Consider the following 23,422-nt stretch of genomic DNA (forward strand, 5'->3'; position numbering starts at 1 on the left):
TGAGGCGGGAAGATTTAGTGCTGTAGGTGTTATGGATGTGCTCCATAAATAGGAGCAACTAAATCTGGGAACTATCCAGCGTTCCTACTTTTGATTTGCATGTATATCATTATGGATGTAGTTATACAGAGAGCTTTTGTTGCATTGTGTCCTAGTATTTCGAATGTGATTGATTTCAATATTTCTTTAAGCATTTTGTTTGAATCTATGTATTGCTTTGTGCATTGTTTGGAGCTCTGGTTTGTTAAAATTAAAAATTTTGTGTTAGCACAAATTGAGTCTTACCATGTGTTTTGCAATGACAAACAAATAGGTACCAAAATCAACAATGGCGCTGAACATGACACAATACTTTCTCAATGATTTTGATCATGATGTCAAGAGAAAATATCATCGTTGATACCACTGATGCTGTCAGGTTGTCAGGATGATTTTATGAACCTCCTAATGTGCTTCATCGACGACAGACACAAAGCAGTGACACTCATGCATCGTGTATTGCTGTTAGACTAAATGTCCCCTCGACTATAAATATTCACTACACTCATTACCAGACATCAGGCACGTTATATGGATGAACCTAATAGTGGAGATTGGGGGAGAGTACAAGGCAATGCCCCAAAGATTACAAGAAATGCCTAATTCAAATGAATACGATTTTACGACATCTACAGCACTTATCACCACCAAAAGAAGGAACAGAATCCACCCAAGGGCACAGGCAAAATAACCCATGTGTGGGAAGGAAAACTCACACTTGGGGCTAGTAGATCACTGGGACAATTGTTGAATTTATCAATACAGCGACAGATAAGAACACAGTAATAGAGCCAGAGGTGTGCATTTTGGGGGTCTGCCTACGGGCATCTAAAGGACAAGAAAGATGTTCATTCGCGTGGCTCTACTTTTAGTGAAACGGCAATTGGAAATGAGTCGGAAAGCTAGCTGCGAGCACAGCCCGGGCACATGGCACAGAGAGATTGCTCTTAAATGTTGTGCATTAAACATACAAATATGTTTAAAAATAGTATTTATTTTATAAATGTTCCAATAGTATAATTCACTTTCTATGAATACATGCTTTTGTTTTAACCTCCCCCCCCCCCCCCCACTGTGGCCAGCAGCGGCAGCTGCAAAGCCTTTACAAGAAAACAATAATAATCTGTGGGGCATATTCATAATCCCCTAGCGCAGTGGTTCCCAACCTTTTGACTTCTGTGGACCCCCACTTTATCATTAATTGAACCCAGGGACCCCCCACTGAATCATCATTGGAATCCGGGGATCCCTACTAAGTCAATACTGGAAGTTTGGGATCTAAATTGTCAATATTTTTCAATATTTATTAATATTTTTTAATTTTCTAAGCAGTCGCGGACCCCTGGAGAAGGCTTTGCGGACGCCCAGGGGTCCCCGGACCACAGGTTGGGAACCACTGCCCTAGCGCCACCTTGTGACACATTAATGTCATTACTTTTTTCCCCGCGCCATAGGTACAGATTGGCGCAATCCATGCATTGAGCCACTCTATAATCCTTTGCGCTACATTATGCCTGTGACAGGCATAATGTATGCAAAGGGGGCGTTCCCCCATTAGAGGGGCCCAAAAAAATGGCGCTATGCCATTTTTTACAACATTTTTAACGCCTGCTTAGAGCGCAGGCGTTAAAAGGGAGCTTCTAATCTTTATAATGTGCTCCTATGTACTCTGCAGGAGAAGCACCAATAGTTTGGCGCTACTCCTGTGGAGTACATCAATAGCGTCAAACATTATGACGCTATTGCCCCCTACCCTGCGCCATGGTGTGCTGTATTTTAAATACCGCGCACACATGGTGGCAGTAGGAGGGAGCTATGGGGTGCAGGGAAAGTGGCCCCATACTCGGTGCAGTGCCACTTCCCATAAATCTGCCCCTATGTTTACTATCGTTTTCTTGTAAAGGGGTGGGGCCACGGGGGTGATGAGCAATGAGGGGAAGTCACAGCACTCTCCCTGAGAGCGTATGTGTGTTTGGCCCACTGTCTCGGGCCAGCCAAACACACTTGCACAGTAGGCTCCCTCCAGCCCAGCAACACAGTTACCGGGCTGCAGAGAGCATGCACAGGCTCCCAGCCTTCCTGGGAGTGCCCTGGCTGGGTGCTCCCAGCCAATCCTGATGCTGCTCTGAGCAGCGTCAGGATTGGCCACATGGCAGGCAGGGAGCCTGTGCCTGCAGTGAAAGAAGCGGAGGAGCAGAGGGGCTCCGCAGGGTTCAGATAAGTGTTTTTTAAAATGTATTTAAATAATTTAATGTTTAGTACTCCCTCCCCCCCTCCCCGCGCTGCCTGACCCTTCCGTGCCCTGCACGCCGTGAATGGATATAGGTAAAAATAATGCTTATAAAACAACAAAGAGAAAATTGTGGTTGTCTGGTCGCACTGGACCAGGACAAAGTCAGAAGTTCAGGCCGGCTACAGGGACCCGCTTGAGACCGCTGAACACAGTACCTTAAATCCTGGTCAGCGGTCTATGCAGCGTTGCTTTGCGTTGGTCGGCATCTTTACCAAGAAGCTATGCAGTGATGCTTTGAGGTGCTTGGCATTGCTTTGCTGCTGTCAAGGGTTTGCAGGACTTGGCGTCGCTTTGTGTCAGTCCCTGGGATTTGTGTAGAAATGCTTTGTTGGACTTGGAGCTGCTGTACTTCAGTTCCAATGGGCTGGCAGCTGTGCAGTGAGGTTTTGCAGGGCTTCACATTGCTTGGCACTGATTTCGGTGAGACTGGCAGCTATGTGGCAAGGCTTTGCAGGGCTTCGCATTGCTTCACGCTGGTTCTGATGTGGACCACAGCAGGGCTTGATACAAGCACCTCCAAGCCTACGTCCAAGGGTCCAGGACCGGGGTGGCACCATTTGGGAGGGCAGGACTCACAGATGGCAGAGTCCAGGTGCTGGGTTAAAGGCTGATGGAAGCCTATTGTCTACCTGGGGCTTCAGATCAGGGGGCCAGCCAGCTAGCCCTTGGAGTCACTCTGGGTGCAAGAGATGCATATCCAGTCCTTCTCACTCAGGCAAGAGAGCAGCAGGCAGCAGGTCAACACAGCAGGGCAACAGTCCATCAGAGCAGCAGTCTTTCAGAGCAGCAGTCCAGCAGAGGGGCAGTACTTGTAGCAGCACATCAGTCCTTCTTCTTCACAGAGTATTCAAAGATCCAGCAGTGTACTGAAGTGGTGATCGCTGAGGTCCAGTATTTATACCTTGCTACCCTGGTTCTGTAAGGTGGGAGAAACATCTAGAGAGTGTATTTGAAGTGCAAGGGAGCCTCTGCCTTCCCTGCCCTAGCTACAAGCTGGCTGGAGTGACAATACAGAGTCATTAAGCCCTGTGTATGTGGACAGGACACAACCTATTCAGGTGTAAGGGAGGCTATGTCTAGCTCCTCCCTCCCATCCTGCCCTAGATGGCCCATTAAGTCACACCTATGCTGCCATTGTGTGTGGCTGCCTAGGAGTAATACACACAGCCCAACTTCTGACTACACTCAGTCATGTAACCAGAGAGAGGCTACAGTCAACAAATGGCTGAGGCACGAAAATGACAACTTTCTAAAAGTGGCATTTTCAGAATTGACATTAACTTCACCACAAGTCAGGATTTGAAATTGTGATTCCAGAGACCCCAAACCTGAAGCAATTATCTATTTTCGTTTGGAAATTACGCTTATAAAATGTAATAAGGTAACGCCCATGTTATCCTATAGGAGAGTTAGGCCATGCAGTAGTGAAAAACAAATTTAACAGTTTTCCTCTACCAGGACATGTAAAACTTAATAGCACATGTCTTACTTTTTAAATACATTGCACCCTGCCCTCTAGGCTGATCAGGGCCTAACCTACGGGTGACTCATATATTAAAAGGGCAGATTTGGGCCTGGCAAAAAGGGGTATTTTGCCAGGTCGAAACGGACTCTCATATGGCAGACCTGAGACATGTTTAAAGGACTACTTAAGTGAGTGGCACAGTCAGTCCTGCAGGCCTCTTAGTAGCATTTAATTTACAGGTCTTGGGCACGTATAGTGCACTTTACTAGGGACTTACTGGTAAATTAAGTATGGCAATTGAGGATAAGCCAATATTATCATGGTTAGAGGAGAGAGCACAAGCACTTTAGCAAAGGTCAGCAGTGATAAAGTGTGCAGAGACCTAATACCAGCAAACATGAGGAGGAAGGCAAAAAATTGTAAGACCACCCTGGGGCTGACAGGTCTAACAATGATTCATAGGGATATTTAGGCACACTAAATTTAACCGTACCATAGATATCTTGCCATGCAGGTACCTGGCTAATAACATTGCCTGTCATGAAATGTGGATTAGTAGTGGCTGTTACTCAGAGACTGTCTGAAGCCTAATTTCATAGACATTTATTTTACTTTTTTCTCTTTATAGAATCAGTTAGTGAAAAAGGTCTATTGATAATTTGGGAAGTTTCACAGTGACACCCATTTTATACAATAGCAAGCCTGTAATTTTTAAACTGTTACATGTGCATATAAATTAATTATAAATTATTCCATATAAGCTTTGTAAGCATTATGTAGGTTATGACATGCCTAAACAAAGGCGTCTTTATATAATGAGGTAATGTGGATGAAATAGGGCAAGGTGAGTATTTCCAATTAGTCCTTCTCATTATAGCGTCAAAGTGATTTGTGCTAAGCACGCATTAAATATTCATTGGGTAGTTCATGTGACCATGTGCATAAACATTACACACAGAGAACCATCCTTTGAAGTGCTTGTGTTAGATTCATATTTAATATTTCACGCAACACAGTGCAGCAAGGGAAGTGGCTGCATTGCGTTGCATGAAAGAGTGAGAGATGAACTGCACCATATATATAAAGATATGGCATAGTTCAACTCTCTCCTTGCAATGGTGCACTTTGGTCTGTCTACCACCAACGCAGCCACCCTTGCACCATGGCACAAGGGTGCCTACATTGTGGTCAGGATACTTTTGGTGCAAGAAGGAACAACTTCCTTTGTGGCTGTTTCCCCTCATTACATCAGCTTCTGGTAGACACACCATTTTGGAGCAAGCTATGTTTAATGACTTTAGAAAATATAGGTTTGCTTAAAAATACATGGGTGGATGCAAAGGAGTGCTAATGCTCACCCATTTAAAGCATCTCCAACGCAAGGTAATGCAAGGCAGCACTATGTGCTTCACTGAATTATTATTATTGTTTTTACAAAGCCATGCAAATTCATGCAATCCGGGCATTGCATGGCTTAGTAAATTCCTAAATAGATTTTGCGTTGGGCCTGCGGCAAACAGGTAACACATCTCTGGTGCAAAATCGTAGTAAATGTGGACCAGACTATCTTCTGCCTTTTAGAGAACATCACTGTGCATCACTCATTTCAAACTTCATCCTATACTTCCCCATGCCCTACTATGTTGGATAGGGGTGTGCACCATGTTTTCTCCATTTTACCAATCACATATATTTTACTATTGTAACATTGTTCCAACCTCTCAATTGTTTTGATTTCAGTGTCCCCTTTTTTGCACCCAGGCAGTTTCTTTGTTCTTCTATTTTCTGCTATGACTCTTCTCGCTGCCAGTAAGCACAGACAACTGCATACTCAGTCTTAGACCTGAAACCAATGTTCATAAAATTGAGAATAGAGGATCTAGTGTGTACACTTACCACACAATTAAATGCAGTAAGGTTTTCAGAATATCCACACTACAATGTATCACAGAAAAGTTACAAATGATTAATTTCAATGCATAATATTTGGCATGTTTGTCCGCCATAATCTCAAGTAATTCTGGTAATTTCACAGTCGGCTTTTTACGCTAAATTTCAGTACTTATGCATTGTGTAACAACACACCATGCAAAAATTTAGCATAAGCACACAAGAGCAATGCAAACAACCAGAACTAAGTGGCTTCTGTTTGTGGCACTTGTGTTTTTGAGCTTGTGAGAAAATGATTTATTAGTTGGGGTGTGTGGTATTCCACTACAAAAAATAATGACACTATTTCAGTGAAGACCAGTAAAGGTTTCAGTAAGTTAAACCTGAGCTCAGCCTCTGGTAGCTATGGTGCAGAGAAGACTGTATTAACTTGAAAATGTGTCACAGCATTCAGATATGCCAAACCAGTTAAATAGTTGAAAATACAACATAATAAAAATCCCACTCCAATTTTTAAAAATAGAGATGATTTTAATAAACAAAATGACAGTTAAATGACAAACATAAAGTAAGGGGAATGGGGGATTTTGTTTTTTTAATTTTAAATAAAGAAATGTAAGAAAGTGCTGAGTGCCAACATCAGTCAACACTAGACCGGGGTAAAATCAAAAGTTAAGGCCACCAGCTGTTAATCACTGGTTGGACACAGGGACTGGGTTAATCCTGGTCAAAGAGTTACCTTCTTTTTTTAGAAACAGTTCTAGACAGGGGATGGTCCTCAATGCGGGCTATTGACATTGAAGATAGGAGGCTGAAACATGGGTTGGTGGAGGATATGACCCTGATGCAGTCATTGACAAAGGTGGGAAGGCTCAGAGCAGAAGTTCCCGATTTGTGCCTAAAATGGCCAATCGGTGTTGGGTCCGGTGAAGTCCTTAGCTTCTCTGGAGCTTGGAATTCTTTCAGTAGGGCAAAGCTGCAGGGTGGGGCGAACAAAGAGTTTAATTTCAATTATGTGGCTTTGACATCTGTCCAAGTGAGGAATGTAGTGGGTGCTGCAGGAAGTCCAATCTCACTGCCGAAGTACCATCAGCAGATTGGCTGGCATGTGGGTCCCAGCCTTAAGGTGGTGCCCTTGAAGAAAAGTTGCCAAAACGTTTCTAGGTCCCCATTTTTTAGGTTAGGTAGGAAGAGTATATTCTGACACCAGCAAAGGGTTCCTGTACCTCCGGGGTAGTGCTTGGGGTTCATGACTCATGCCAACAAAAGCTACCAGCACGGTCTAGGGTGGCCCAGTTAAAACTAGTCAGCTGGGCTTTTTCAGAAAGTGAGCGTTTTGCAGCTTTTGGGTCTCTGAGCCTTTCCAGGAAGTCAGGCAATTGATTCTTGGAGTCCACTTTTTCTTGGATTCAATTGGGAGTCCTCCAGCCCGTAGGGTTCTTCCGACAAGTCTCAAGCAGTACCCAGGGTTGCCATGTTTATACCTGACACTAGCTTAGGGGTAGATGTGACTCCTTGCATCTCCCTAACCAATAGAGAAAGAGTTGTCCTGGGGGTAACTCTACCCACTTATGCAGCAGTTCCTGTGTGCTCTACTGTATATAATTGCAGAGTGCACTTCTCTACCCAAAGATAACCAGACAGAATATTTATTCCCTTGTGTAAAGTTTTCTGTGGCAACCCAGAGGTGTGGCTATGGAAATGGCCAAAACACCCACCAGGTCTCTCCAAACCATTTCTGGGTCAGCACCCCTTCCACTGGGTTTGGACCTAGTCTGACTAGGAAGACAAAAGGGAAACTAGCCCTGGTGTGAGCTACATCTGCCAATTACAGGGTAGGCATCGTTTGAAATTCAAGAAGGGGCCGGGCAGAGCCCGATGCCACCTTGCTAAAGGAAGAAAGATCCCTCCTCACAGCCAAAGCCATTCTTCCACTTTCTGGGAGCAATCCACATCTCACTCCAGAGGAGCCATCAGGGTTCAGGTAACAACTGGACACTGGTAGGAAAGCATTCTGGTTTTGGCAGAAACAGATATATTTCTGAAAGTGTCTGTTCCTTAATAATAATGTAAAATTTGACTTTACAATTAAATTGAATTTTACATTGCTATTAAAGTCATTCCTTGAAACTGTGTTCTAGCTGTTCATGAACTGAATTTAGCATGTGTTACACTTATTTCATATAACAGGGTAAACCTGTGGTAGCCTATGGGAGAGCCAGCCTTGCCACAGTAAGAAACACCTTTGGAGATGTTAGAAATTGGGTTACTGGGTTACTGGGGTGGGAGCTCTGATCCAGCAGCAACCACAATCATTGTCAGGGTAAGGTACAAACAAACCCCAAATTAACCTGTGCTCAACTCCCTGGCAGCTTGGCACATAGCAATCAGGCTCAACTTAGAGGCAATGTGTTAAGTATTTGTGCAACCCTTCAAACAATAAGACAGTGAAAACCAAGCAAAAAGATCCCACACCAAGATAGAAAATACAGCTTAATTGAAAAAACAAAACAAGACCAAATCAACAAAAATCTAATCAATAGAACCGGAGTTATGATTTTTTAAAGCATGAACCGTAAAATAGTGGCTAAAAGCATAAAGCTACAACTGGGGATATCTGGTCACGCTGTACTAAGTCAAAGTCAAAAGTTCAGGCTGACCGCGATGGAGCATGAGTCAAATGCACTCCCAGATTATTCCAGCGGAAGTTTTATCTTCTCAATTGTTGTGCCAAGAGTCCTGTTTGCATTGGAATGGTTTGTGAGGAGCAAGCTGAGTGTCACTGGCAGTTGTTAGTGTGGCACGAAGAGGAGGCCGGGTGTTGCGGACGGACGGACGAGCTGGAGTCCTCTGTGGCAGTCGATGCTTGCTGTGAAAAGAGATGGTTGGCGTCCTCTTGTGCTGATATTCGGTGCGAGCAGTACACCCATCTTGAATGGCGAGGAGCCCAAAAGCTTGATGTCAAGAGCTCAAGAGCCAGATGGGTCCAGAAGCTGATGGGGAGCCTTTTATGTCCCTGGGGGTCAGATCAAGACCAGCAGACTAGCAATTGGAGTCACTCTGGTGTCCTGGGTTCAAGATGGGTTGCAGGTCCAGTTCTTCCTCCCCAGGCAAGAGGGCGGCATGTCAGCACAGCAAGGCAGTAGCTCCTTCAGTGTAGCTGTCAAGCAGAGTGGCAGTCATTTCAACAGCACAACAGTCCTTCTTCCTGGCAGAGTATCCACAGGTCCAGAAGTTTACTGAAGTGGTGGTGTCTGAGGTTCTTCTTTTATAGACAATTGTGCCTTTGAAGTGTGGAGAAGCTTCTAGAGGCATGTCTTTGAAGTGCACAGATGCCCTACATTTCCTGCCCTGGCTCCTTACTAGCTACAGGGGGTATGCAGACCTTTGTGTGGACACTAGACACAACCTGTTCAGGTGTAAGTCAGGATGGGCCTAGCTCGACCTTCCCATCCTGGCAGTGATGGCCTATCCAGTCACACCTAACTTCCATTGTGTGTAGCTGTCTAGGGGGAATACACAAAGCCCAACTGCCAACTACACCCAGAAATGTGATCAGAGACAGGCTGCAGGCACCAAATAGCTAAAACAAGAAAATGCAAACTTCCTAAAAGTAGATTTTTGGTAATTTTTCAATTCAACTTCACCATAAGTTAGAATTTAAAGTTAGGATTCCAGAGACACCAAACATGAAACTGTCACCTCTTCCCATTTGGAAACTACACTTATCAAATGTAATAAAGCAACTCCAATGTTATCCTATGAGAGAGATAGATCTTGCAGTAGTGAAAACCTAATTTAAGAGCTTTCTACCACCACCACGTATAAAACTGAAAAGTGCATGTCCAATATTTTAAATACATTTCACCCTGCCCTTGTGGCTGCCCATGGCCTACCTTAGGGGTGACCTATATGTATTGAAAAGGAAGGTTTAGATCTAGCAAAAGGTTTACTTTGCCAGGTCAAAATGGCAGTTTAAACTGCACACGAAGGCTTTGCATGCCTAAGATACTACTTTAATTGGGTGGCACAACCAGTGATGCAGGCCCACTAGTAGCATTTAATTTACAGGCACATAGGTACATGTAGTGTCACTTTACTAGGGACTTGCAAGTAAACTAAATACGCCAATTGGGTATAAACAAATTCTACATGTTTAGAGTAGAGATAACAAGCACTTTAACACTGGTTAACAGTGGTAAAATGCAGTCCTAAGGCAACAAAAATGAATTCAGCAAAAATGGGAGGAAGGCAAAAATTCTGGGGCTGACCCTGCAGAAATGGCCAGGTCTAACAGAAGGTTTTTCACTACTTTTAAATACAATACATCCTGCCCAATGGGCATGTATGGCCATCCTTATAGATGACTTATAAGTATTAAAAAGGAAGGTTTAGGCCTGTCAAGATGTTCATTTTAACAGATTGAATTAGCAGCTTTAAAACTGCACCACCTATCTACAGTGATAGATCTGCAGACATGGTTTAACTTGTCGCTTTGGTGGTGGCACAATAAGAGCTGCAAGAGCTGCAGCCCACTAATAACTTTTAACTTGCAAGCTCTTGGTACACGAAGTACCATATACAAGAGTCTTATACGTACGTTAAAGGCATCATTTAGAAGTGTAGTCAATTTAAACATGTTTTAGTGGTCAGAACCCATGCATTGGGAACTTGTTAGGAGGGACCAAGTGCAAAGAGGCAAAAGAAACCCAGCCACATCAGTCCAAAGAAAATGGGGGTGATCATGCAGCAAGAGGCATTTTCTTACCACGCATTGTTTTTAGCATGAAATCCTCCTCTCATCTAAAATGGACGCTAAGGTGCTTTTCATACTAAAACACAACACCAAATGTCAGTTTTGCATTATTACACACAATTTTACGTAATTTATACAAGATTTCTTATAATTACCTCAGAGCAAATTGCAAAAATTTCACATATCCATAGGTGTTTTGCTTATTCTGTAAACACGACTGTATGTTGCCATTTGGCATGTTTGTGCGGATCAATAAAGGAAAGAAATGATCAACATAATCCCCCTAGAATGTTACAGTATACATTGGCATGAACATAAACATGAGAGAGAGTAGAGTTAAAATCCTAAAATGAAAAGATGCGACTGTTCAGGACTATGAAATCCCGATTTAAGGTACGTATTACATTTGCAAATTAGAAATGCGCACATTCAGCGTGATTAAATATCAGATAAATGGCCACTCTTAAAAAGCGAAAACAAGAACATAAATAGCACTTTACAATGAGTACACAAGAAGCATATTTTAGCATTTTATTTATCCTTTGACTAACTACAGCAAGAAGTGCTTCAGAATTGTCTATTTTTACCCTCTATATCTCCTAACAGACCGTAGTACTTTCAGTTGTTTTCCTTGGTGTTGGTTTCTTTCTAAAGGGTTAATTATAGCAGTGATTAATTTACATGGGTGAGTGTTTTTCCAAACCAATAAATGGTTAGGTAGTTATCAGAAATGAACATCTTTTATGTGGTATTCTTCCAGAGTTTTGCCTTCTTTAACTGAAACCAGTTTTGTTGGCCATAGGACCCTGCCCACTTTAATCCTGCTAACCAGCAGGGGAGGTGCCTCTTAGGGCATTGACGCATTGCCCCACTCATATTTTGGCCCCCTGGCCCCCAATTAAATGTATTTCAAACAGAAAACTACAAAACATTTTAAAGTCCTTCAACTGCTGCACCATCTATCGAGTGCCTGTGGCTGAGGCGTGTCCTGGAGAAGCCAGTGTGGCTGTGCCTGAGGGGGTGGGGCTCATATTGACAAACACGTATTCATCAAGTAAGTGGTAGCCAGTGTGCATCTGGGCCCAAATGCGCATGTTGGGTTGGATTGCTGCCTTTCTCCAGCCAGCCCAACATGCGCGGTAGAGGCGTCTCCACATGCACATTAGTGAGCCGGGGTGGCTCAAAGGCACAGCCCCCGGTCTCAGTAATGAGCAGTGAGATTGCCTGCCCAAGCCAGTCCTGCGCTGTTTTAACAGTAGCCCCTGGATTGGCTTAGATATGCAGTGGTTACTAGGGGCCTTCATGCAGTGTGTGCATATCACGTGAGGCAGCACAGGAGTGGGAGGAGGCTTTCTTGCTTTCCCCCGTTTTTGCGTGGCACAATTTGAGAGTCATTCATTGGTTGCTACAGACCTTCGGCATGGTAAGCATTTGAAAAGAGCTGACCTGCCTTGAATTCCACAGGTAAGTTTAGTTAGTGAGTTTGTCATTGGTGACTGTGGAAAATAAATGCACAGTTATAGTATATACGTCACAAGATGGCGATCGAATCCACCATAATGCTGCCTGCTTACTGGAATTTGTGTCTGACCTGCAGTATTGCTTTGAAATTAGAATGGCGATCCTCGTGTTCTACTTTACTGTGCCTGATGGGGCGCTGCTAGGGCTGATCGTCATTTAGGAACGGGTCTTCAAAACCCATGCTCTGGTCTCCCCCAAAAATGTCATCCTGGCCTTTAATCAGCAGGGGCTCCTCTAGTATGGTGAAGGAGCATTGCTTCCCCCCTCCCCTCCACCAACTTAAAGGTAAATGTACGTTTTATATTACAGATCTGAAAATGACAGCTTTAGAAAGTTGTCATTTTCCTGCCTTAGTCAAATGTGCTTTTCTGCCAGTGTTCAGTGTCACCTGGTTGGTGAATGGCTCCCCTGTGGTGAGATGTGGATTGCTCAAAAAGCACTGGTGTGGAGAGGTGCTTTCCTCTGTGAGGAGGTGACATGGGGGTGGTGCCTAGCCCCTGCCTGAGGTTCAAAGACTGCCTACTCAGTTAGTGGTAGATGCAGCTCACATCTAGACCTGTGTCTTCCTAGTCAGCTTGGCTCCAAACCCAGTGGGAGGTGGGAGCTGCCCCAGAACTGGTTTTGAGTAACTAAATGGGAGGGTTTGCTCACTTCCATAGCCACATCCCCGACAAGGGGAAGAACTGTTCTGCCATGTTGGATTTAGGTAAGAGGGGCACTGTGAGATAACTTACAATAAACACACAGGAAATACTGCAAAAGAGGGTAGGGTCACCCCTAGGAGCTGGTTTGGCCTTACCTAGTTCTGCTTAGATATCAGAATTCACCAAAGACTCCTTATGCTGACCTCCTGGATCTCTGTTAGGATACAACCACCAGGTTGGTTGTCAATTCCTGTCATACTCCATGATCCCTCTAATCCAATCTAATTCTAATGCTCCATTTGGTTTTCCCATTTCTGCATGGATAAGTTCCTTTCAGATTTGAAACTGTATCTGAATATTTAAGCATTTCAAGATGATTTGCTATATCAATCAAAGTACAATATCCAAAATTTGATTTGCACAGTTTATTTATTGCATGGGTTCTGGAAGAAAGTGAATTATTCATTGGGGGATCGTGGTCCACCACAAGTTATAAAGTTCCCAATCTATTGGGTCAAGGAAGAGGTTTTAGTAATTTAAACCTGAGCTAAACCATCCTGGCTATGGCACAGAGCAGACAGTCCTAACTTAGGTAAAATATGTAAAGCTTTTAGAAGTACCAAAATGTATATTATAAAAACAGAGAACAAATTAATAAACACAATGCACCAAAACAACAAAAATCCAAAAAGGGGAACTGATGGTATGACCATGTAAAGATTTAATGTAAAATGTGACAAGAAAAAATAAAGGGCCTTATTTATACTTTTTGGTGCAAAACTGCACTAACGCACCATATTTATGGAATGGTGCAAGCCGGTGCAAAGGGTAGGCTAGAGTAAAAAAAAATGCCTTTAGTCCGGTGGGGCTGGTGGTATAGAAGAAGGGGGTTTAGCACCAAAAAATTACCTTAGGCAGGTTAGAGTAAAAAAAGATGACTCTAACCAGATTAACGTCATTTAATGGTGCTAAACCAACAAAGATGTTCATTGGCGGATCAGCTCAGGTGGTTGGTTTCAGTCCTCTGGCAACTAGAAGTCCCACAGCTTTTCAGGGAATGTAGGAGAAGTCTAGTTAAACACACCCAAGGATCCAAGCATTTCGGGGACTGCCTGAAAGTCCAGGACTCACTCCAGCAGAGGTCCCTAGCAGGGTCCAGTCCAGGTCCAATTACAACTGGTCAGCTGGGCACTTCAGGAAAAAAGGCCTCTTGCAGTTTGTTGGGTTCATTCTTTCATGCTTTCCCACAGGTCTCAAACAGCAGAAGCAACCCTTCTTCTGTTCTTCTGCAGTTCCAGAAAGTGTTCTGAGGAGGGTGCCACATTTATGGTTGACACTAGCTAGTGAGTGAGGGTGATTGCTGACTCCTCCCTAACCAATGTGGTAAAGGTTTATAGAATCAGCCCTACCCAGTTTTTCAACAGCTACGGTTTTCCCCACTATATGCTATTTCACAGTGCACCTTTTTTCTAAAATCCAAGATTGCGAAACCCTCTCTTTTGTGCAGAGCATTTGTATCTACCCAGCGGTGTTCCCGGGGTTATGAACAGTCTCCTTCTCTGTCGTCCCTCAATGAGACTTCTAGTGTAGCTTGCCCTTCTCTGCCATTGGGCTTGGAGCTGGTGTGGGCTGGCTGGTATGAGAATTGGGACAAAGGTTTTCCTTCTCTTAAGGGAGACTGCGCGTGTTTTCTTTTTCTTGTTTTTTTTTTAATTGCCCCAATGTGCAGATCCTCTGCAAATTTGCTGCAAATTAAAAAAAAAAACATTTATGGGCCCAGGCCTAGGGGATCTGATTATTCCTACACTGCCCCCTTGTGTCTTTTTTTTCATTTTTTTAGGACTCAGGACCAAGACACTATTCCTGAAATGGCTGCCACCGCTTCCGGTTGAGGTGGGGGGAGCCAATCAGATCTTAGTTTGAAATCTGTCAAGATCCATGGAACCTCTTCTTGTCTAGATGTACAACAGTTTTGAGCATTACTTGCTCAATAACTACTGAATGGATTTACACAAAACAGAAAAAGCACTCTTTCTGGACCAAGAGCTAACTCTTTGCCTAATTTGGTGTAAATACATTCAAAGGTTTAAGCTCTGGCTGTGTCCAAGGTTCCTTTTGTAAAATGAATGGGAAAAATATGTTTTAGGATCCCCCTTTTCTCAGCTCCTGTTTGATGAATCATCCTGAAACTTCCCATGCACAAACTAGGGAAAAAGAACACTTTTTATCAGACATTTTCATGGATATTCGTCAAATGACATCAAAGTTATTAGTAATACAAAACTGTATTTTTTATGGAAACATGATCCTAAGTATAATTACCCAACAGTGACTGCCACTGAATAATCATGCCCTAACTCTCACCCCACTATGCACGTCATTGTTATGAATGTTGTAATTTTGGATGTCTCCTTCCCCAAGCCTATTATAGCCTATAGGACCCCATCTCTGGGGCCTTTTTTATATTACAGGTGGGTGCCCCGATGCTCAACCAGCACACCTTCGAATCACCACTTTGGAGGCTGCGAAGGAAGCCCCAGAGCCTCTGTGGCCCCAGCCGACTCCCACAAGGTGTAGGAGCCCACATTGCTCTCACCCAGCTATTTTCTGCTTGCTTGTGATCTGTTTCCCTGCCGGTAGGAGTGTGGACAGTCAAACGGAACAGAAGTCTGTTCCCAGCCCTCTGCAGCATGTTTAAATTTACGGCCAGCTAGGAGTAGGCTTTCATGTTTACTCCTATTTGGTGGGTGAATTTAAAAATGCTCCCACCAGACAGGAGCAAACATATATTTTCCAGCACATGCTAGTGCGGTCAGGGAAACTACTGTGTCCCAGGAGTGGGCTCCCCAGGACACAGTCATTGGGCCCAGCCTAGGGAAATGAGATCCCCAGGGCCTCTTCACAGCTTGGGGAGGGTGCGGGATGGCCCCTTCCCCTTATATTTACTGTGCAGCCCCAGGGGATGGGGTCCCCAGTGCCTTTTTGGCTTAATGTGTCTTTTTCTAGATAAACCTTGGGAAGAAGCTTTCAAAATGTTCATCAATTTCAGTTATAGAGTCTTTATTTCAAGCAAGTAATGATACTAAGCCCTTTCAGTCTGAGCCAGAACTGAGTGCTGTGCCTAATTCTGAAAATAGTACACAGGGATTAGTTCCAGAATATCAACATTTAAATTGAGATTTGCAAACTATTAGGGCCATAAAATGGACTACTTCAGTATCATGATGGTAATTATAGATCAGTATAAATTTAGTAGGCTTAACTTTCATATACATAGCTTAAGGACACATCTTCAAGGTGTGTGGAGTTACGATTAGTAATTAAATGCTTACCTATCTAGATTGACATTTCTCAATATTCTGGTAATCAATAATTTTGCCGTGATATTTTATGATATCGATATTTTTGTACACTATCTTCAGACATAAAATTGAGCATAGACCTATTATATATTTGGTCATCCCATTAAGAAGGAGCATACTCGTGTGTCATTATGGGAATGCTAGTTCTGTCAGTTCCTGCCTAGTAACGTTACATCTCTACTGACAATAAGATTGTTTAATATTTCTCTAAATGCAAATCATCAGCCCAGAGACAGTGGTCCTCTAAATCTGTGTATGCGAAGCAAACATAAAAGACCGAAGAACTATTCTCCGATCAATGCCGAATCAGAGGGGGATACCCCGCTGCAGGCCAGAAATGATAGATTGTTTTAATTCACAAGACATACAGCTCAATTGTAGACTGACAAGATACTTGATCAGATAAGAGCAGAAAATCAGTCGCCTAACCTACTACACAACACCGGCGGTGGGCCAAGCTCTTGCACAAGTCTTCGCCAGCTCAGCTTGCTTACCGCTATCACAGCAGCACATAAAATTTAGCCCCATATTTATACTTTTTTATCGCTGCATTTGTGTCATTTTTTGACGTAAAAGCGGCGTAAACTTACCAAATATAACTGTATTCTGTAAATTTGTGCCCCTTTGCGTCTAAAATTACGCAAATGCAGCGCAAAAAAAGTATAAATATGGGCCTTACTGGCTAGCACAATGGAGTATATGAGTACGACGTTCCCGCTCACATAACATCTGGGTTGCACCGCCACTTTATCGAAAACTGATGCTGCATTCTTATTGCGCAGATAAATTCGGCAGACTAGGCACTTTAAGGCATATATTTATACTTTTTTTGCACCGCATTTGCATCAATTTTTTCTGCAAAAAGCAGCGGTCAAACTTGCAAAATACAATTGTATTTTGTAAGTTTGAGCCATTTTTGCATCAAAAAGCGGCGCAAATGTAGCGCTAAAAAAGTACAAATATGAACCTAAATTTGTTATTGTTTCCATCTTTAATTTAAGAATAAGCTCCTAAAAACCTGGTCAACATTGTCTTGTCAATAAATAACCTAGACAACATTTAGGCAGATGCAGCTTCATCTACATATGTGCAAAATTGGCACATTAGGCACTTTAATTGACTTTATCTTGCTCAACTGCTCTTGTTTTGCACTTGTACACTGATATCTGCACAGCGACTTTTCCTTTAAAAAAAAAAAATCTTTTAAAGGTTTTATGTAAGAATGTAGTGAAAATGTTTTAATAAACTGCACTTGAATAACATGAACACTGAGGAGTGGGACACAACCGTTGTCGACCCCCTGCAATGGTTAGTCTTGTCACGTCACCTGTGTTTCTGCATGACCTCTCTTCTTGGACTGTCCCTTCTCCTCCCTCAAGCCTCCCCCATATGTAGACCTTGCCTCCTGACCTATTCATTGTAGATTGATAAGTGTTTTACAGACTACCACTTTCCTATAAGACACCCACATACAAGGGGTGGACAGACCCCCCCAAAACAGTGTAGTTAGATTATTCACGTTTTTCTAGTTCTTCAGGTTATGACACATGATCTATCACAAACACCCCTTGGAGTTTCTTGGGAAGTCACCTTATGTAGATACTGACCTTAGCCGAAGGCATGGACACTCCTTTTGGGGATTTGATTGCTGATTATAGTTGAAAGTGACAGTGTAGTGGAGAGATTGGAAGCGCAGAGACTGGCCTCTACTGGGGGTTTCCTCAATCAATCAATCAATCAATCAGTCCTTGTAGAGTGCAGCTTATTACCAGTGGGGTCTCAAGGCTCTGTTGTGAGCATGCTGGTCACTCGAAGAGCCAGGTCTTGAGATCCTTCCTAAATTGCTTAAGTGCTGCAGCCTTTCTGAGGTTGAGTGGGAGCGTATTCCAGGTCTGGGCCACGAGGCAGGAAAAGGATTTGCCTCCAGCTGTTCTTTTCCTGATTCTGGGGATGGCAGCGAGAGTGAGATGGAAGGATTGGAGTTGCCCGACGGGGGTGTAGAAGTTCAGGCGATGGTTGAGGTGGTCTGATCCAGTGTTGTGAAGTGCCTTATAGGTGTGAGTCAGTAGCTTGAAGGCGATGCGTTTGTCTACCAGGAGCCAGTATAGGTCTCTGGGGTGGGTAGAGATGTGGCTCTGGCAGGGGATGTCCAGGAGGAGTTTGGCTGCTGCATTCTGGAGTCTCTGTAGCCTTGTTTGTAGTTTCTTTGTGATGCCGGAGTAGAGTGCATTGCCATGATCCAATTTGCTGCTGAGTAGAGCGTGGGTGATCGTCCTTCTAGTCTTGGTGGGGACCCACTTGAAGATCTTCAGAAAGAGATGCAGGATGTGGAAGCAGGCGTTGACTTGGCAAGTCATGGAAAGCATGGAGTCCAGGATGATGCCCAGGTTTGGTTGCGCGGTTGGTGGGGGTGGGGGTATTTCCTAAGTTGGCTGGCCACCAGGAGTCGTCTCAGGTGAGGGGGTAGACCTGATTACAAGGATCTCTGTCTTGTCCGAGTTGAGCCTGAGGCAGCTGGATTCCATCCAGGCGGCGACTACACTCATACCGTTGTGGAAGTTTCTCTTGGCTATTGATTTGTCTTCAGTAAGGGAGAGGATCAGTTGGGTAATGTTGGTATAGGAGACAGTGTTTAGTCTGTGCTGTCTGACGATTTTGGCAAGCAGGGCCATGTAGGTGTTGAAGAGGGTTGGGCTTAGTGAGGATCCATGGGGTACTCCACAGCAGGTTTCTTTGGCCACCGAAGTGTACGGTGGGAGTCTGACACTCTGGGTTCTTCCAGTCAGGAAGGAGCAAATCCATTCCAGTGCTTTGCCGAGAATGCTGGCATTGTGGAGTCTGGTGCAAACGGTAGAGTGGGAGACTGTGTCAAACGTGGCAGAGAGGTCAAGGAGAATGCAGGGGGCCATGTCACCTTGGTTCAGTATGGCGCCGATGTTGACGGTGGCTGAGAGGAGAGCTGTCTCAGTGTTGTGGTTGTTCCTGAAACCGAACTGTGAGGGGTCTAGGATGTGGTTTGGCTCAAGGAACTCCGCCAGATGGCATTTTCTGTTTAATGGGTCTGTAGTTTTTCATCTCCCTTGGGCCGCGGGGATGGTTTCTTTAGGAGCGAGTTGATCGCTGCGTATTTACCGTCGGACGGGAAGGTGGCAGTTTCCATGGAATGGTTGATAGTCTGGCAGAGCTCTGGTGTCATGGTGTGATGTGGGCATGAGTCCGAGGGTGCCCGAATGGATGGAGTTCAAAAGTTTACTGGTTTCTTCTGTAGAGATAGGGGTCTAGTCCAGTGGTTCAGAGTCTGCAGCGTTGGATCGGTGGTGATGCTGGTGGGTGGTGGGGCCAGCTTTTGGTTCTTGAATCCTTCGTGTATTACCTGGATTTTCCACTGGAAAAAGCTGACAAGGTTGTCGACGAGGTCTTGAGAGGGGGGTTGTCTGAGGTGTCTGATACAGGGTTCATGAATTCCTTGATTATGGTGAATAGCTCCTTGCTGTTGTGTGCGTTGGTGGTGCTGCATTCTTGAATGGCAGCTTTCTTAGAGGCTCTAATGTACTAGTGGTGTGTGGTGACTGCATCTTTTTAGGCTGTGCGGTTGTTTTGCTGTTCCTTCATTTTCATTCCAGTCATCTGCAGTTGCCCTTGGATTCTTGAGTTTTGTCATGAACCAGTTCAGTTTCCTCTGGTGCTGGTTTCAGGTCGGTTTTCTGAAGAGGGCTATGGTGTTGGTGCATTCTGTAATCCAGTGGTGCAAGTTGCGTGCTGAGTTGTTTGCGTTTGTGGCATCCAGTGGGGGGAGTGGCTTAGGGCATCGGTGAGATGGGCTTAGGTGACTTTGCTCAAGTTTCTGCCCTGGGGTGTGGGGGTGTAGGTTGGTCTTCGTAAAGGTGAAGTGGCTGCATCGGTGGTCGGTCTAATGGTGCTCAGAGGTGTGCAAGATGGTGGTGTTGTTTCCAGCCAAGAATACGAGGTCGAGGGTGTGACCTGCTGACTGGATGGAAAGGTTGACTAGTTGCTTGAGACCGAGGGTAGCCAGGTTGTCCATGAGAGATGTGGTGTTAGGGTCGTTGTGGTTTTCAAGGTGAAAGTTAAAGTTGCTGAGTAGGATGTAGTCGGTGGAGGTGGGTGCGTGGGGGACGATAAGGTCGGCGAAGGTTTCGCTGAGCTGGGGCTAGGAGCTGGGTGGTCTGAAGACAAGTGTACCACGAAGGGAGGTGTTCGGGTTGATCTGAATTTGGAAGTGTAGGTATTTGGTGGTGGCTGGCTGGTTCTGTGGTTCGATGGTGGTTGATTGGCAAAGGGTGTTCCTTTGGACTATGGCGGTCTCCTCTTGGTCAATTGACTCTGTCTTTGTGGACGATTGTGTAGCTTTCTGGAATGGCGGTGGCGATGTTGGGGGCTGAAGTGGGGGTGATCCAGGTCTCTGTGAGGTAAGCGATGTCAGGGGCGATCGAGTTGAGGAGGTCACAGATTGCTACTGTGTGTTTGGTGACGGAGCATGTGTTGAGGTGTCTGTCTGGGCTGTGGGCGGAGCGGTGTGGCGTGCGGTGGCAGGAAAGGGAGCAGAAGTGACAAGAGACCGGTTCATGACAGTTCTTTGGATCGGCTAGGTGGCAGGTTGAGAATCTTCCAGGGGTGAGGGTGTGCAGAGCACTGGCATCATATCGGTGGTTGGTGCGGGAACCAAGGTTTGTGGCACTGGGCGCGGTCTAGGTGCGGACGAGCACAGACAGGGTCTTGTATATTGGGGCAGCCTGGAGAGCAGGAGTGGCTCAATGCATCAGGTACAGAACACCTGGGAGTGAAAGAATCCTCTGTGAGAACTAGCTCTGGTATTCATGCTACGCATGTGTCAGCTATATACTACTAATGCTGCTTAACCTACAGTCCATCAAGATCATTGTGCCTGCTAAGTTCTATAAATAATTGCATATTTGCAGAAAGTGGCACATCGATGTAATTGTTTCATTAGGTGGACATGCCAATAAACATATGTTTAAAATACAAATGTTCACTTGAATAAACTAAATTGAAACTTGAAATTGTCAGGCTCTTTCTTGGGGATAATGCTGTGGAAAGCTACAATGACTGCCCCAAAAGTCATCCTGTAGAACTGGAAAAGCAGAAGATATTCAGGCAGAAGAGGGGGTTGGTGCAGTGACAATGGCCAGACGTGTTTTTAAAGAGCCAGGAGGTATACGTTTTTATGACTGGATTGTTGAAGTTATCTACTGTAAATGTATGTATATTTCTTATATTAATATGTATAAAAAAATGATTAGAAATGCTGGAGGTCCTATTTTCTGTGTTTGTAATTCTCAGAGGATGCCATTTGTTAAATAACGTAGACTACTTTATTGCAATTAAATAAATAATAAGTAAAATAGAAAAGATAATAGGATAGAATGATAATTTGACATATTGTTTTTCTATCTTTTCCTTCGCCTGCTCAAATGTTTCTCAGTCCGTCAGGCTGCACCATACTGCATACAGTCGCATCTGAATAAGGTTTGAAGAGCAGCAGAATGTCCTCGAGAACCAACTTTAGTGATGCAAGCTTTCAAAATACATAAATATTTCCACCAGCTTCATAATTCAATAAATCACTATTAAGTTTATAACCTGCGTTTTATCGCCACTGCAATATCATTCTTGGAGACTATATTGTGCATTAGGGAGAACAAACAATCCCACTGCTATCCTACGAAATGTTCTGCCAACCTCTCTCAGAACATCTCTCCCTCCACAAACAATGGGTTGGTGTCCTCGAATGTATTGTCATTGTTTCTAAACTACCTACACCTGTGGACTTCCATCAGCCTCGTTCCCCTCTATGGTCCTCCCCGTTGTAGGACAGCACACATATCACATACCTTACTGTACAACTGAGACTGAAAAATACCCTCTGCCAGCGCCCTGTACACAGGAGACACAACAGCCTCTCCTTCCGAATAATAATTTCCGTTTGTTTCCACCAATTAAATATTCAGTTTCGTCTGATCGTGACTCATCTGCATCTTCCTGTCACATGCCTTAATGTTTGCAATTCAGAAAATGTATTCGGATGAGTGAACACATTAGCTTGTTGGTGACATACTTATTCTGAGCAAGTTCAGTCCCTTCAGACACACCTCTCAGTGGAACTAGTTTAATTAGAGCATTAATTAAAGTTCTGGAGGGCATTATCATGAGTTAATTGCCGGTGACCCAAGTTATGCTCCCACGAGTCAAACGGGAGAGTACCTAATGAGGCCGAAGGGCCATTTTCTCAACACAATCACATTGAGCGTGTTTCTTTATACTATTACCAATGCTTGATTGGAGCAGCGCAAGTTTAGAAAACATTTAAACTGTAAATAGAAAAGCAAAGGTGTGCTGTGTGCTTTTGTCTACTCCACTAAGTAATTTTGAATGGTGCGACTGGTGGTGTTAATGAGAAACCCGGAAAGGACACCAGAAGCAGGAGACGCTCTGAGAGATACAGGGTGGTCGCCTTGTTCCTCTTCACAAGCAACCTGATTGGCCGACATAACCTAAACACGCTCTTTACATGTTAGCATAAGGGATTTCGATGGCACTTACATAAACTTGAGTTCGGACTCTCTTCGGACTAAGACTTCCCGGAGTCGTTGAATTTTTGCCATCTCCAGTTCGATTTCCTCTGGCATCATAGTTGTTTCAGCCATGGAGATAATGTCCAGTTGATCTGTGGGATGATAGAACACATTGAAAAAAATTGACAGTATGCCAGGGGATCATCAAAAAGGCAAAATATTCAAACCTGTGCTCAACCTTTAACTTTAACTAGGTTTGCCGGGCCGGAAAAGTGCCCCATTAGACATGTTTTGCCCCCTGGGGGGCGTGCATTAGCGAAAAGTGGACTGACAGCTGTTTGAAGCAGACGGCATGTCTTCCTCTGTGCAGGTGGCAAGGCTGTCTGGTTAACAGAGATAAAGAGAACTCCCCCTGCAGGGGTGCTGTGAATGACTTCACCCACCTGCAGGGGAGACGTGTGGGGGTTCTTGGGACCCCCTTTGCCTCCTCCAGAGGGATGCCTGTACTGGCCATACTGACAGTGCACCACATCTCTGTGACTGTCAGTCAGTGCACCTCCTGACAGCCTCTTAGCACCTGTGTAGATAATATGGCATTGGAGTAGAGGAAATGTATCTTCCTAGGCCCCAAGCAAAATGAGGGGACGCCCTCTAAAGATAGCTGCAGTGCTTCTTATGTAGTGGTGCTGTCAGTATTACAGAAAGGGCTGCACAAGCATCTAAGGCTCTGCCTGTGATATCACAGATTCCTAAGGTGCAAGAATCGGGAGTGCACATCCTTCCCGTTCCGGGGCACTGTCTTTAATCCCAGCACAGAAGGACTATAACTCATGTTATAGAATATGCTGTGACATGTGACGTCTGATCAGTGCTTGGAGATTGGATCTGAATGTACAACAAC

At 44.4% G+C, this 23,422-nt stretch overlaps 1 protein-coding gene across 1 annotated transcript in view; it reads right to left on the reverse strand.

The window, feature by feature from the left end:
* BMERB1 (bMERB domain containing 1) overlaps positions 1-23,422 on the reverse strand; it is a 652,653-nt gene that overhangs the window by 334,940 nt on the left and 294,291 nt on the right. Inside the window, exon 2 of the mRNA XM_069210218.1 lies at positions 22,550-22,673. Coding sequence (XP_069066319.1) covers positions 22,550-22,673 — 124 coding nt within the window. The remainder of the gene's footprint in view (positions 1-22,549; positions 22,674-23,422) is intronic.

Source organism: Pleurodeles waltl, chromosome 10, assembly GCF_031143425.1.
Source record: "Pleurodeles waltl isolate 20211129_DDA chromosome 10, aPleWal1.hap1.20221129, whole genome shotgun sequence".
Classification (NCBI taxonomy): domain Eukaryota; kingdom Metazoa; phylum Chordata; class Amphibia; order Caudata; family Salamandridae; genus Pleurodeles; species Pleurodeles waltl.